The sequence below is a fragment of the Ovis aries genome, chromosome 14 (assembly GCF_016772045.2).
Source record: "Ovis aries strain OAR_USU_Benz2616 breed Rambouillet chromosome 14, ARS-UI_Ramb_v3.0, whole genome shotgun sequence".
NCBI classification, from domain to species: Eukaryota; Metazoa; Chordata; class Mammalia; order Artiodactyla; family Bovidae; genus Ovis; species Ovis aries.
The window spans coordinates 65,152,687-65,168,361 of record NC_056067.1 but is presented as its reverse complement, the minus strand read 5'-3'; the positions used below and the strand labels follow the sequence as shown (position 1 = coordinate 65,168,361).

General features: G+C 45.5%; 1 protein-coding gene across 4 annotated transcripts; it reads right to left on the bottom strand.

Moving 5' to 3' along the window:
• Nucleotides 1-281: 281 nt before the first annotated feature.
• AURKC (aurora kinase C) lies at nt 282-12,155 on the bottom strand. 4 transcript variants are annotated; one of them, XM_042231285.2, is made up of 8 exons: nt 11,193-11,299; nt 8,867-10,372; nt 3,710-3,746; nt 3,276-3,467; nt 2,754-2,892; nt 2,014-2,162; nt 760-934; nt 282-587 (listed from the first exon to the last, which is right to left on the bottom strand). In XM_042231285.2, the coding sequence occupies exons 2-8, from the start codon at nt 8,967-8,969 to the stop codon at nt 417-419; spliced, it is 966 nt and encodes a 321-aa protein (XP_042087219.1). In that variant the 5' UTR covers nt 8,970-10,372; nt 11,193-11,299; the 3' UTR covers nt 282-416. The 4 variants fall into 4 exon arrangements, with proteins under 4 accessions (XP_042087219.1, XP_060255163.1, XP_004015492.2 ...); XM_060399180.1 differs by lacking the exons at nt 3,710-3,746; nt 8,867-10,372 and adding an exon at nt 12,018-12,155 and having other exon boundaries at nt 11,193-11,296; XM_004015443.5 differs by lacking the exons at nt 8,867-10,372; nt 11,193-11,299 and adding an exon at nt 3,849-4,068.
• Nucleotides 12,156-15,675: the final 3,520 nt, after the last annotated feature.

The window sequence follows — 15,675 nt, the reverse complement described above, 5'->3', positions numbered from 1 at the left end:
AGACACAACCAGTCCATCCTAAGGGAGATCAGTCCTGGGTGTTCATTGGAAGGACTGATGTTGAAGCTGAAACTCCAATACTTTGGCCACCTGATGTGAAGAGCTGATTCATTTGAAAAGACCCTGATGCTGGGAAAGATTAAGGGCAGGAGGAGAAGGGCATGACAGGAGGAGATGGTTGGATGGCGTCACTGACACAATGCACATGGGTTTGGGTGGACTCTGGGAGTTGGTGCAACTAAGACCAGACGCAGCCAAACGGATGTTTTAAAGAGACTTGGTACAAAATGATTCAACTTTTATTAAGTATGATAATAAAATGATGCATCTTAAAAGAGAAGAAACAAAAGGCAAGTGAGATACCAGAGCCAACAGTGCTCCATGAGCAATACCAAAGGGATAGGGCTGGACGGGGCTCAGAAAGCCCTCTGAACCGATGGGGGCAGCACCCTCTGAGAGTGGGCCCGGATCCATGGGTGCTCCAAGACCCGGACCAAGGGCAGCCTCTCCAAGGGTTGGAATCTGAGAAGCTTGGAGATCAGGTCCCGAGCCCCTGAAGACATTGATGGAGGAAACCTTAAATCTACCTGATGAGGCCAGAGAAGGAGAAGTGTGGTTAATTTCCTTGATCCACTCAAGGCACTGTCCTAGATGTTAGTAGACCACCACTGTGTGTGCCCCAGGCTCCACAGGCCCGCCCACCTCCCCACGCCCTACCAGCCAGCTGCCACATGAATGCCGAGAGTGTGGCCATCCCACCTTGAGGATGCGTCTGTAGGTCTCACTAGTGGAGGCACTCTCAAAGGGTGGATTTCCTACCAGCAACTCGTAGCAGAGCACCCCAATGCACCATAGATCCACCTTCTCATCGTATGTTCTCCCCTCGATCATTTCTGGGGGCAAGTAGTCCAACGTCCCACACGTGGTCCTTCTCCTAGAGAGTTGCAGAGAAAGGGGCACTAAGTACAAGAGAAGCTGTCCGTGCCCAGCTTCCAGGCCCAGGCAGTCCCCTCCCAAGCACAGGAATTAACATGCATCAAGGTTTGGAGAACACAAGTACTGGGACCCATCAATTCCATATTCTGAGATTCTTTCTACAATTATTTATATTTAGCTCATGATCCAGGAAGTTTTCACAAGGAAGATTTGGAACAAACTGATGGTGCAACAAGAGAGACCAAGTAAATTAGTTATGCTTTTTTTTTTCTTTTTCAAATTTTAAACTTTTTATTTTGTACTGGGGTATAGCTGATTAAAGAATCTGCCTGCAATGCAGGAGACCTGGCTTCACTTCCTGGGTCAGGAAGATCCTCTGGAAAAGGAAATATCAACCTTCACTTCAGTATTCTTGCCTGGAGAATTCCATGGACAAAGGAGCTTGGCGGGCTACAGTCCATGGGGTTGCAAAGAGTCAGACACGGCTGAGTGACTTTCACTCATATAGCTGGTTAACAATGTTGTGGTAGTTTGAGGTGAACATCGAAGGGACCCAACCATATGTATACATGTATTTATGTGCATGTGTGTGTGTGTGTTAAGTCACTTCAGTCACTTCTAGCTCTTTGCAGCTCCATGGACTGTAGCCTGACAGGCTCCTCTGTCCATGGGATTCTCCAGGCAAGAATACTGGAGTGGGTCGCCATGCCCTCCTCCAAAGGATCTTCACGACCCAGGGATGAAACCCACATCTTTCGCATGGGTAGGCAGGTTCTTTACCGCTAGCGCCACCTGTGAAACCCTATATACATGTATAATTATGCTTTGTTGATAGAGTAAAATTTGTGGAATTAGGGCACAATAGTTCTTGATGTATTTACATGGAAATTTATTGATAAACTTAAATGTTAAGAGGATTTAAAACAAAAGGTATAGTGGAACCCCATTCTTAAGTCAACATATATTAGAATATGCATTTCAAAAGGCAGTATTTAAATACAAACTCAGTTTGTGTCTGAGTCTTACATGTGAGATGACTTAAACTAGACCATCTTAACTGGCACCCACCGGACCTACCTCAGAGAGGGGGTGTGCACAGACCAGCCGAAGTCTGCGATCTTCACTTCACCCATGAGCCCCAGCAGCAGGTTCTCTGGCTTAATGTCCCTGTGAATCACCTTCTTTTCATGGCAGTAGATCAGAGCGTCTGCCAACTCCTCTATTATCTGTGTGACAAATGAAAAGGCAGTCTGGAAATGAAGCCAGCCACAAGACGATGATGACTGATGCTTGATTACCCATCTGGAGCCCTCCCAAAATTTCTTGCTTCCTATCTCTAGGTCAGTTCCACTCATTTGTTCAGTGAACTCCCTCAGAGCATTTCACGTTTCTTTCCATAAGGTAGTGCAGTTAGATTCTGTTGCTCACAACCAAAGAATCCAAACTTATACACAGTACTTATTAATATTCTGGGGGTAATTATTAGGGCATCCACCTGGAGGAGGAAATGGCAACTCACTCCAGTATTCTTGCTGGGGAAACCCCTTGGACAGAGGGGTCTGGTGGGGGCTACAGTCCATGGGGTCGCAAAGAATTGGACACGACTGAGCATTAGGGTATCCAAATATGAAGTTGTAGGATGTAAGTCACTATATATAATTTAGTGTCACTATATATATAGAGTCACTATATATAATTTATAGAATGAAATAAAGAAAGAAGCCACGTGGACACTCATGAAAGCCTCAAGCAATGACCCCCACACCAGCCCATAGTAAACTCGTGAACCTGAGCCCCCGCCCCTCCCCCCGCCTCACCGTGGCTGTACGCTGTTCATCAAACGTGTGACTCCTTTGCAGCGCCTTGTAGAGCTCGCCCTTCGGGGCATATTCTAAAATCAGGTACACCCGGCGCGCATCATGGAAGTAGTTGTACAGGCGCAGGATATTGGGGTGTCTGGAGGACAGAAGGAGTAAGTGTCAAGACTGCTCCCTAAAAAAAAACAAAACACAACTCCCCGAGGCCCAACTCATGATGCTATTATAAGTGGTCACACAGCGGGGCAAATTGTTCTGGGACCAGTATAGGAACTGCTCCATCTGTAAATTTGTGAGCGGAAAACGAAGCGGGTGTCAGAATTCGAGTGTCTGATGCAGGGAGCTTTACATGGTATAACTGGAATGAACTGCAGAGGGGGAAAAAACTTTAAGATGAAAGCAAAGGGCTTATTTGGAGGTAGTACTGGGGGAAACGCTGAGTTCAGATGTCAGAGACCGAACAGGAAAACTAGAAAGAGAAAAAAATAAGAACCGGCACAGGAAACTCGTAAGACTCCTTACTGGAGATGAGCCTGGATTTCAACTTCCCTGCGCAGCTGGTGTTCCAGGCCTTCCTTCTCTATCTGGGACTTGAACAGGACTTTCAGGGCCACGATGAAATGGTTTTTCTTCAGGCGAGCCAGGTACACATTCCCAAATTTTCCCTTGCCTAGAGGACGCCCGATTTCAAAATCATCAATTGTGAAACGCCGCCTGACAGGAAAGAAAGCAGAGCGCCTGTTTCGGAGGTGGGTGGAGAGTCAGGGGTCCCTCGTGCTCGCCTTCTGCTTTCACGGTTTCCCTCCCCGGGCGCCTTTTCCTTCTTAAGGGTTCAGTCAGGGAGTTGGGTCCGTAACTGTCGGTCCCCTAAGGCAACACTTCACACGTGCGGCTAGCTCTTCAACCCTCGGTCCCACTTCCCTTCCTCTTCCTGATAAAAAAGCAAAGGCGCTCACGCGGCTGGGGCTCCGGGCACCGATTGACCTGCTGCAGCTACGGAAAAGAGAAAAGAGATGTCCATCCTTTGTTCTGTGCACCCCTCACCCCCAAAAGCCGACCCCAGGCCTGTCTTCTAAACACCCTCTACCCTTCCACCTGCGGGCTGCATCCCGCCCGCCTTCCTCGAAGTTCCTCGATGGCTCATGACCAGAGACGGTGCGGAGGAGAACGCCCTGCGGAGCTGGGTGTCCAGGCAGGAGGTAACATTCAGGTTGAGGCTCCTGTAGTCGCCACTTGCTCCCTCACAGACTCGGGGAACCAGCTGCGCGACAACCTACTCTCGGGAGAGCCTCTCAGGGACTGAATCGGGGCGACTTTCTGGCTACGAAGGCTAGGCTCTTTATACTAAGTGCGCTGGCCCCATTGGCCGAGCGGGTAGTTCCTGGTTGGCTCCCATTGGTTAAAATTTCTGACGATTAGGAAGCATGCTCTATGGAAGAGGCAATGAGAGCTTCCGGTCCGGTGATTGGGGGCGGGACTTAGGGCACTGGGCCAATGAGAGGGCCGGGCATGGAGCCAAGAAAGCGGGAAACGCCCCAGAAAGGCACAAGTGGAGAGAAAGGCATCAAGCGGGGAGTGGTGTGCAGAGTCTGTGCTGTTCAGTTCAGTTCCGTTCAGTCGCTCAGTCGTATCTGACTCTTTGCGACCCCATGACTCGCAGCACGCCAAGCCTCCCTGTCCATCACCAACTCCCGGAGTTCACTCAGACTCACGTCCGTCGAGTCAGTAATGCCATCCAAGCATCTCATCCTCTGCCGTCTCTTTCTCCTCCGCCTTCAATCTTTCCCAGCATCGGGGTCTTTTCAAATGAGTCAGTTCTTCTCATCTGGTGGCCTAGGTATTGGAGCTTCAGCTTCAGCATCAGTCCTTCCAATGAATATTAAGGATTAATTTCCTTTAGGATTGACTGGCTGGATCTCCTTGAAGTCCAAGGGACTCTCAAGAGTCTTCTCCAACACCACAGTTCAAAGGCATCAATTCTTTGGCGCTCAGCTTTCTTTATAGTGCAACTCTCACATCCATATATGATTATGGGAAAAATCATAGCTTAGACTAGACAGACCTTTGCTGGCAAAGTAATGTCTCTGCTTTTTTATATGCTGTCTAGGTTGCTCATAGCTTTTCTTCCAAGGAATAAGTGTCTTTTAATTTCATGGCTGCGCTCACCCTCTGCAGTGATTTTGGAGTTCAAGAAAATAAAGTCTGTCATATGTTCAGGTACTTTCTTTCTACTCCTAGTTTGTGGATTTTTTTTTTTAATCATGAATCTGTCAAAGGCTTTTATGACATCAATTGAGATGATCATGTGGGCTTTTATCTTTCATTCTGTTGTCCTTCCATTACAGGAGTAAACTGCATTTGGTCATGGTATATGATCCTTTTGATATGGTACTTAATTTGTTTTGCTAATATTTTGTGCAGGGTTTTTTCATCCTATTCCTAAGAGATATTTCTTTGTAGGTTGTTTTTTTTGTTTTTTGGGGTTTTTTTTTGTTGTTGTTTTTTGCCTGCAGCCACTATCTGCAGTGATTTTGAAGTCCAAAAAAATAAAGTCTCTCACTGTTTCCTTTGTTTCCCCATCTATTAGCCATGAAGTGATGGGACCAAATGCCATGATCTTAGCTTTAGGAATGTGAGTTTTAAGCCACCTTTTTCACTCTCCTCTTTCACTTTCATCAAGAGGCTCTTTAGTTCTTCTTTGTTTTCTGCCATAAGAGTGGTGTCATCTGTGTATCTGAGGTTATTGATATTTCTCCTGGCAATCTTGATTCCAGCTTGTGCTTCATCCAGCCTGGCATTTTGCATGATGTACTTAGAGCCTTGACAGACTCCTTCCCCAATTTGGAATCAGTCCACTGTTCCTTGTCCGGTTCTAACTGTTACTTCCTGACCTGCATATGGATTTCTCAGGAGGCAGGTCAGGTGGTCTGGTATTCCCATCTCTTTAAGAACCTAAGAATATTCCATGGAAGGCATAGTATCTGATTTTGGCTTCCCTTGTGGCTCAGCTGGTAAAGAATCCACCTGAAATGTGGGAGACCTGGGTTCGATCCCTGGGTCAGGAAGATCCCCCGGAGAAGGGAAAGACTACCCACTCCAGTATTCTGGCCTGGAGAATTCCATGGACTGTATACTATCTGAATGAATGAACATGTATATAAATCTCTGACTGAGTTAAGAAAGTCAGTGACATAAGGAGGTATGTGTGCTAAGTCCTTTCAGTTGTGTTCAATGTTATGCCCAAGTCGTGAAATCTCCCAACAACCACCAGGGAGCCGATGCAAAAGCAAGAGAGTTTTTATTACCAAGCTCAAGCTGGGGCTCCCACCGATACCGATGCAGCAGCTATAGGGAGGAGCCCTGAGCTCTGGGTTACATTGCTTATATATGGTATTATCTCGCAAAAAATTCAAAAAACGGGAGTCTCCGGGTCTGATTGGTCACCTTCTGGTGAAGGGTTAGGTGTTGAGTTCTGATTGGTTCTGCTTTCCCAAGCTTGACTCGAATTTCCTGAGCTGGCCAAGGGTTCTGATTGGTTTGCAGGTGGTGGGGTGAGGTCAGGGGATTTCCAAAGGCTCTTTTCCCGGAACCTTACAAAATGGAGTAGCTTTGATTCTTCATTCCCCCCTTCTCTAGGATCCAGGACAGACACAATCATGGGTCTGAGGTCAGCTCTATATTGTCTCCTGCTAAGGGGACCGTTGGCAGGGCTGCATATTGGGATCTGAGTACTATGAGCTGCACCGTGTTGATGCAGTTTTTAATGAAGGCCACTAGTTAGTTTAGTAAGCATGGCCTGAGGGTGAGTAGCAGTAACAAGATAATCAGGGGCCCCACCAAAGAGGATATGAGAGTTGTGAACCAGGGGGATGAGTTGAACCAGGATTCAATCCAGGTTTGAGATATTTTTCTTTTTCTTTTTCTCTGACTCAGCCCTTTTCTTATCTTGGCCAGGGACTCCTTGACTACCCCTGAGTGATTCACATAAAAACAACGTTCTTCCCCTAACACAGCACATAGGCCCTCTGAGAGACTTCATACTCAAGATACTTCTTGGGAATTGGGGCGGAGGTCTCTTTCTTCTCTAACTTCTTCCTGCTGTGCATGGGCGTAGGCCTGCCTAGCAGAGCAGAAGTCTCTCTCTACCTGATCTAAGTTGCGGTTTTCCACATCTGAAACCAGCTTCTACCCTTGTAGTAACAGCAATTTAGTTGGCCCTCTCAGAGATGAAATAGACAAGGGCCAAACAGGAGACCTAACAGGATGGTCATCTCTGGTCTCCGGAAACAGAAGGCAACATTTGGGGTGAGGGTTGTAGGGTTTGTGACCCCTTCTGATTGGCTGGTGGTGAGGCAACAGAGCTGTGCTCCAGGAATCTTGTGTTCAGTCTGAAGTTACCATCTTCCACCTGGGTGGGGGCTCAAAGACATTGTTATGCATATTTCTTTGAGTAGGAACCAGGACTCTGTCTGGAGGCTGTACCAACCTTTGATTGTTTCTGGTTTTGTAGACCTTCCCTTCCCTGATTAGCAATTGTTTGAATCCATGCTTTAGAATTCAGGGAAGGCCAAGGAGGCTGAACAAAGTCTATATCCTACAGATAAGAAATGGAGAACACAGAACAGATCTGCACTCCAGAGCCCCACAGAGTCCCGCTCAGGTTTAATTTTAGGAACTAGGCAGCTATGACTGTGATAACTTCCTGTCAAAATGGGGCATAGGACTGCCCCAGCTTGGAGTATAGACACTGAATTGGAAGTATTTCTGAGTTCCAAGTTTTAGATCTGAGTCTTGTATGATTAAAATCTTAATCTCATTTCTTTTTAGAAGAATAGGTCTGAAACCCAGTCTGGACCTGGCACTTCAGGGAGACTTGTAGCCATGTAGCCAGTTGCCTAGTTTTATAAAAAGTAAGGTTACTAGCTTCCAGCAGACATTGTTTTGAAAATGGTGGCATCCAAGCCTGACACGACTCAGAAAACTCAAGTGTTTAGCAATACAAGGTCTAATCTGAAAGTACACCCATAGCATCACCTAGTTATTTCCCAGGATATCTGAACCATAGCTACTCTATTTTGACTTTTAATTGTAAACTTTTCCTTAATAGCCAAAGCAGATTTCACCGTTAATGACGTCAGTGTTTCTCTAGGTATGAGAAGATGCAAGAATTGGGACTCATAAAATCTTCTCCTGAAAAGATCTATCTGAAGGCCTGTTCTGCCAGTTTTTCCCAGAGCACAGAGTGCCTCATTCCTGATTTTCACCCTGAACTCCTTTCAGGGGCGTTGAAAGTCAGCAGTTGCAGCAGCCATGATTTAATCTTTGTAGATGCAGATGGCGAGTGTCAGTCTTCAGTTGGCAGAGCCCCATTTTGCTCATAAACTTGACCATGATTATGAGGGGGGCACTTCATGACCATTTTATCCCATGGTGCTGAGAGTGTCCATTCTCAGGTAAACAGGCCACTCAGTGTGCTGTTACTGGACTAGGCCATAAAACAGTATCTAAAATTCTCTGGACCACCTGTCTTACTAGCTTTTTGGTCCAGGAAAATATTCCCTATTTCTTCTTGCCATATCCAGAGTTACACTGTTACCATCATCGATCTCATATGGGACTATACATTATTTTATTAGAGGCCTCACACACATACAGTGTAAGAAACAGCAATTTTGTAAAACAGGTGAAATACAAATAACATAGCCAGCAGTATTAGTAAAGTCACAAGGAAGACTTATGTTAAGAACTTCCATTAGATGTAGCCCAGTATATCTTCAGGTCATCTGACTTAGTCTGCCCTGTAGAATCTTTATCTTCCAGGGAAATTATATATTGGCACCATCTATAAGGAACATAGCCCAGTTTTCTAGTGTCACTAGACTGATTATCTTTAGTATGATTTAATTTTTAAGTAAATTTTCTCAGGGCCAACCAGTTAGAGTCTGGTAGTAGAGAAATTTACCAAGGTAACCCAGAACTAGACACAGGTTATTGGCCACAAACCCAACAATTGGATTGATTTTTAAAACTAGCATAGGATCAGGCCTATGATAGAAAAGCATTTGACTTATATGCAAAGGTCTAAGAAGTCAAGAAAACATAAATGATCATACGAGTCAGGTCCCGCATCTCGGGGAAGCTGTCTCCCTCCGATGTCGTCGTCTTCTCATCCTCGTGTAGTGTAGTTTCTCCTGATAAAAAAGTCCTTCCATCCATGTTGGAGACAGTCCCTTAAATTATGTCTTTTTCCAGTCCTGGCTGCAGGTCATGAGGCATCTGATCTTCATCCAAAGATAGCTTACTGAGATAAGCTTCAGAAACAAACTTAGGGTGTGCTTCAAGAATTCAATTAAATTTTACATCAATATCACATAACAGCAAAGAACTGTCTAAGAGATGAGTCTTACTAGATGCAGACCTCCATTAACAAACTGGTATTTAACGTTTTGAAATATCTTTTTCTCCTTAAAGTGACCCTTATTTTTATTAAATATAACCAAATTAAGGCTAGTTTGTTTGCAAAATAGGTCTGTTATCACTGATTTTGGTCTGATGATTTTTATAACCATAATTGATCATAGGCTTTTTATTTTGCTGAAACATTTATAGAGTCTCAGACTGAACTTTTAAAATAAAACAGGGCTGGGAAACTCACACCAAAGGCTTATCACAGATTTTGCCTAACAAATCTAGGTGAATTCTTCCCTTTCTAAGGTCTCAAAAATTTCTTGAGATTTTTGTATCCGTGAGATAACCTTCCTAACTCATTTGATAAACTTACTGGAAACCTAAGAACTTCCAATTTTTGGAGGAGTCAGATAGAAAATATAATTGTTTTGTTTATAATGTTTAATTTTACCAAAGTGTTGTCATAATTAGTTTGAGAGGAAGATTTCCCCTACTCCCTGAAAACGTAAGATTCAACCCCATAATTTTTCAGATAGAAACCATAAAAGTTATAAGCATATTCACTGGTTCATTCAGTCCTTTTGCTAACTTTTGTGAAGTCATCAGGTTTTCCATTAAAATACCAGGACATATCAGAATGTTTAAAACTCCATATAATTTTTAGGATATCTGTATTAGTAATTTTACCATACATTATAACCTGAGTGGATTTATTACTCATCTGATAATCTTTTCCATGTAATTTAACCAACCAAATAAGCACGGTTTAATATCTCTCTTTGAGATGTTCCAGGGGCCCTCTGAAACATCCCAAAGTTAGCTAGAGATCATAAGAACTTCAAAAGAGTTCTATTTAGGAAGTTTTATCAAAGAGATCAATTAAAAGGGTTTAGAACATTTGGTCAGATTTTAAGTTACACCAATCTGGAGAGACTATTTTAGATGGATATTTTTAAAGAATAATTATTCTTAATAGAGTTTATATAAAAGCTCATATCTCATTTACATTTTTTAGAAGTTTTTTTACTTGAGGTAATTTTCTTGTTGACAAACTTGTAACAGATATAATATTTAACTCATATTAAACCTAGGTACAATGAAAATATTTTCCTTAACGTTAAGCACTCTAAGACATGTCTATATTAAATAGGTCAACAAACAAACATTAATATCAGGTATTTAACACTGAATATTTCCCAGTTCACATAAACCTGGAATTTGTTGTTTAATTTAGAATTACTTGATTTGTAAGCGCTTACCTTTTTTTAAGCCAAATAAATAGAGATCATATACAAAAATATTACCAAGACATATTTAGACAGACACAGTGTAAGATCTAGCTTTTTTTTTTTTTTTTTTCCTCAGTGTCAGGAGTTAGAGATGGTCTAGATAAGTGTTCCTGAGAGCCCTGGTCTCAAGGCACAGGGAAAGAAAATCAAGTTCTAACAAAATGGCAGCAGGTCTAAACCACATGGTTGCCAGACAAAGCAAAATTTCCTTCTCCAGGGGATCTTCTCGAACCAGGGATCAAACCCAGGTCTCCCATATTGCAGGCAGACGCTTTAACCTCGGCTCCACCAGAGAAGCCATTAAATACAAAAATACAGTCTCTCAGAAAACCTCCTATAGAGACACAGAACTTCAGATCCAAGTACTAACATCAAAGATTTCAAGGAAGGAAAGGAAGCCAGGTTGAAAAAGAAGGGAGAGGAGGCAGGAGAGGGGGGGCAAGAGGGGTGGCCTTACAGACGTCTCCTGCCACCTACAGATACCCAGGCGTCACGGGACTTTTCCCTGGGCCTCAGAAGGGAGGACTGGAACTCGGCCCTACCAGAAATCAGGACCAGAATTCGAGTTCTCTGCCAAGACGAGGTGATCAGTCTCCAATCCTCAGCTCAGGCTGAGGGCCCTTGGACCAGATTCCTACGTCCAGGACCGGGGGACTAGAAAAACAGGGAAGGATAGGAAGGGTTAAGGAGAGGAAAGAGAGAGGGAAGGGGAGAGAGGTCAATAAAGTCTCTTGTTCCTTACCGGTCGGGGCACTCTGGCCAGTTGTCCGCGTCAGGAGGAGACCAGGGACAAAAGGGTCCCAGTTGCGGCCGCTGGGTCTGGTCCATTGGCAGGCAAGCTGGCCCCTGAGTACCCCGAGTGATCAGGATATCAGTCTCGGCGAAGAAGAGTCCCCGCCAGAGTCACCATTTGTTGCAGGAAGAGGGACCCCTTCCAGGGCCCGAAACTGGGCTCTTGTCTAACACTCGGAAATGAATTGTCCGAGGAGACACATGTGCTGACAAAGGGAACTTGGTCAGGGTGTCCGATCCGTGGTCAGAAGATTATATCTCGGACTCGGTGTACAGTTCCCAAGTCAGAGGTGCCTTCTGAGGGCCAGCCTACGTGGAAGGTCGGCCATTCTGCGCTGCAAAAAGTGATTAATTTATTCCTTTTAATTTCTACACTGAGGTCATGAGCGCGCATCTTGACCTCCTTAAAATTATCAGTTACCAAGGATAGAGGTGTGGGGCTAGAATGGCGTTGCCCCAGCGTCCCTGGGTCAGTCAGATGTTGGTAAATTAACATAGACAATACGAACAGCCACACAAACAGAAAGAGAGACAGGAGAAATACACCTCCGGGAGTCCGGAGGTAAAACCGAATGACGACAGCCTCCGGCCATTCAGCGGGAGCGACCCGCTATCATCTGCAGAGAACAGGGGTACTCCGTCCCCCCACGCCGGGGTCGGGGATGTCTCCCAACGACCCCCACCGGTGACCCTCCGGCGCGTCCGCCTGAGTCATATACCGGTCTCAGAAACCAGGCCCTACCAGGAGTGAAAAGAAGGACAGAAAAAAGCTTACCGGCTGCAGATGACTCTCCGGATTGGTCTTCCCGTGGAGCCGGTGGGAGATCCTGGACGAGCCCCCAAATGTTATGCCCAAGTCATGAAATCTCCCAATGACCACCAGGGAGCCGATACCGATGCAAAAGCAAGAGAGTTTTTATTACCAAGCTCAAGGTGGGGATCCCACGCAGCAGCTATAGGGAGGAGCCCTGAGCTCCGGGTTACATTGCTTATATAGGGTATTAAATCGCACGAAAAATTCAAAAAACGGGAGTCTCCGGGTCTGATTGGTCACCTTCTGGTGAAGGGTTAGGTGTTGAGTTCTGATTGGTCCTGCTTTCCCAGGCTTGACTCGAATTTCCTGGGCTGGCCAAGGGTTCTGATTGGTTCTCAGGTGGTGGGGTGAGGTCAGGGGATTTCCAAAGGCTCTTTTCCCGGAACCTTACAAAATGGAGTAGCTTAGATTCTTCATTCAACTCTTCGCCACCCCATGGACTGTAGCCCGCCAGGCTCCTCTGTCCATAGGATTCTCCAGGCAAGAATACTGGAATGTGTAACCAATCCCTTCTCCAGGGGATCGCCCCTAACCCAGGGATCAAACCTGCGTCTCTTACGTTTCCTGCAATGTCAGCCTGTTCTTTACCACTAGTGCCACCTGGGAAGCCAAATGGCCGGGGTGACTGACTGCAGGAAGCTGCCAGAGTGTTGCACAGAAGAGCCAGTTTTGGCTCCGTGTTGGATCTGTTTCTTTGACTTTAACCTTTGCTTTTAGTTGTTTTGGCGTGTTTGCTTTTGTTAGTATAATCATACATAATAGCCTGCCTTGGGGAACCCTCCCCTCAGCCTGACTGTTAAACTAAAGTACCTTTATTCAGCTAACAGAGAGACAATCTGACCCAGCCCACCTGTGAATGGTTGCACTAAAGAAATAAAAGACGCTTACTCCTTGGAAGAAAAGTTATGAGCAACCTAGACAGCATATTGAAAAGTAGAGACATTACTTTGCCAACAAAGATCCGTCTAGTCAAGGCTATGGTTTTTCTTGTGGTCATGTATGGATGTGAGAGTTGGAATGTGAAGAAAGCTGAGCACCAAAGAATTGACGCTTTTGAACTGTGGTGTTGGAGAAGGCTGTTGAGAGTCCCGTGGACTGCAAGGAGATCCAACCAGTCCATTCTGAAGGAAATCAGCCCTGGGATTTCTTTGGAAGGAATGATGCTAAAGCTGAAGCTCCAGTACTTTGGCCACTCATGCGAAGAGTTGACTCAATGGAAAAGACTCTGATTCTGGGAGGGACTGGGGGCAGGAGGAGAAGGGGACGACAGAGGATGAGATGGCTGGATGGCACCACTGACTTGATGGACGTGAGTCTGAGTGAACTCTGGGAGATGGTGATGGATAGGGAGGCCTGGCGTGCTGCGATGCATGGGGTCGCAAAGAGTCGGACAGGACTGAGCAACTGAACTGAACTGAACTGAAAGAAGAAATGAACACATCCAGTATTGTTTTGCAAGATAAAAGGCCGGTTTACTTTACTTCCTCACATCCTCTCCCTCTCTGTTTTAGAGAAGAACCTGGCATCCAGACCAAGATAAGATGATTATTTTGAGACATTAGTCTGCCATCCTCTCTGTCAGCCAGCTTTCTAAATAACGTCGTATTCCTTGCCTCAATACCTGTCTTTGATTTTATTGGCCTGTTGTGCGGTGAGCAGAGTGAGCTTAGACTCGGTAACAGGGACATGTTATGCTGTTGGCACACACCAGGACCAAGTGCAACTCAAGCTGCCCCAGCTTGAGGGTCCTGTCCTGTTCAGGCCATTCCGCAGGTTCCTCCTCAACCACTCACATGCATGAGGGTCACCACGGTGGAGCTCCCTGACATCTGCTTCTGTCTCCAGATGTCATATGGCTTGTGTGCCCCCTCTCAACACACCGGCCTCCCCCAGCCCAGGACTGCCCAGGCCATTGGCATGGGGCAGGGACCCATAGCTGCACTAACTGCTCCCCTCTCATGTACTCACTACAGTACAGCTGATCCTTAAATGAAGGCTGGGGTGGGGCTGACATTCAGCACTGTCAAAAATCCACACGTCGGACTTCCTCGAAGGTCCCGTGGTTAAGACTCCGTGCTTCCACTGCAGGGGGTACAGGATCGATCCCTCATTGGGGACTATTCATGTGGCATGCAGTGTTAGCCCCTGGTCTTACCACCAGGGTTCTTGGACGCCTTAATCAATAGAAATGGATGAGTGTTATAGAAAAAATAGAAATGAAGTTTTTCCTCCTCTAAGAACAGAAAAATAAAGGGAATAGTGAATAGTCTAGAGAAGAAACTTGGATGGGCCTGAAAGAGCTCTTGAGGTGCTAGCCTGCTGTATTCTCCCCTCACCAGGCAGAGAATTAAAACCATCTTTCTATATCCTCTAAACTCTATCTCTGTATTTTTCATTTGGCATTGGTGTATAGACAAAGTCATAACCTTGGCGATAACAAAGAGGCTTGAGAAGAAATTCAGGCAAGATTCCTGCTGCAGGAGGGAGAAAACAAGTAACAGGTTCCCTGACTCGCTGCCTGGAGGGCAGGGGCCGAGTTGGTCTCTTAAACCAGGTGAGGGTAGGGGTGGGCCCGGGGTGGGCCCAGGGGTGGGGATGGAGACGTGGCTTAGGTTGTCTGCCACCCCCTGGCTGGTGCTGTGTGCAGGGAGCATGCCAGTACACTGTTTTTGCTCCTGTCAAGGTCCTTTTGTTCCCAGCTCATCAGAAACGGCAGTTGAGTTTTTGGTCTTTTTGTATCTTATTGCTCTAAATCTGCACATGCAAGCAGGTGTTTTTAGTCTCTTACAGTTTCTTTGTATTTTGTTGCTGGAGGAGATGTTTGTCCAGCTGAAAGTCCTGCAGGGAGAGTTCCAGCCTATCTTATCAGCATTTGCCATTCCTCTGTATCCTTGCTTCTGCATCTAGGGAGGGACTCTACCAACCCCAGATGGTATAGTACTCTAGTATATTGGAAGAGAAATCTGCATATAAGTGGACCTATGCAGTTCAAACCCCTGTTGTTCAAGGGTCAACTCTATTTGTTGGACTCAGTCATTGGTTTCCACTTTGGGTCTCAACTAGTAAAATCAGCCCACATATTTGTTTGACATATACAGAAATTTCAAAACAATTGCAACTGAACTCTTTAAGATAGGAAATAGGGTAAATTGCTGGAGAACTACAATTTAAAAAGAAAAAGCCTCCTTCCCATTCAGAAAAGTCACTGCAAAGACAGTAAAGAAATAAAAGTTTAAAGTTGTATTAGACCAGAATCTGATGTGGATGGTTGTTGAGACTTCAAAGAAGAACACTCACCCCTTCATATAGCCAAACAGACACAAACCATTACCTACGTTTTCAAATAAACAATTAGTCCTATAAAGTAAGAACAGCACCATTTGCTACACATAGTTCATGCTACACTAACCCAGTAATGGGGGTAATTACTTGCTGTTACGCTGGCTTTCTATAGGGGAAAACTAACTTCTCATATGATGGGAGGTAGTTTTGCTACTTGGAGCAATTTGGGCTCCTGCCCTCACCCCTGCCCCACAAGAAACTGGGATGCGTGAGTGACAGTCGCTCAGTCATGTTTGACTCTTTGCGACCCCCATGGATCTTAGCCTGCCAGGCTCCT

Coding starts and splice junctions, on each gene's coding strand:
- AURKC (XM_042231285.2), bottom strand. CDS start 8,969: ATGGATGGAAGGACTTTTTTATCAGGAGAAACTACACTACACGAGGAT. Junction 2,893..3,275: donor GAAATCCAGGCTCATCTCCA/GTAAGGAGTCTT, acceptor TCTGTCCTCCAG/ACACCCCAATATCCTGCGCC. Junction 935..2,013: donor GTGCACACCCCCTCTCTGAG/GTAGGTCCGGTG, acceptor GCAACTCTCTAG/GAGAAGGACCACGTGTGGGA.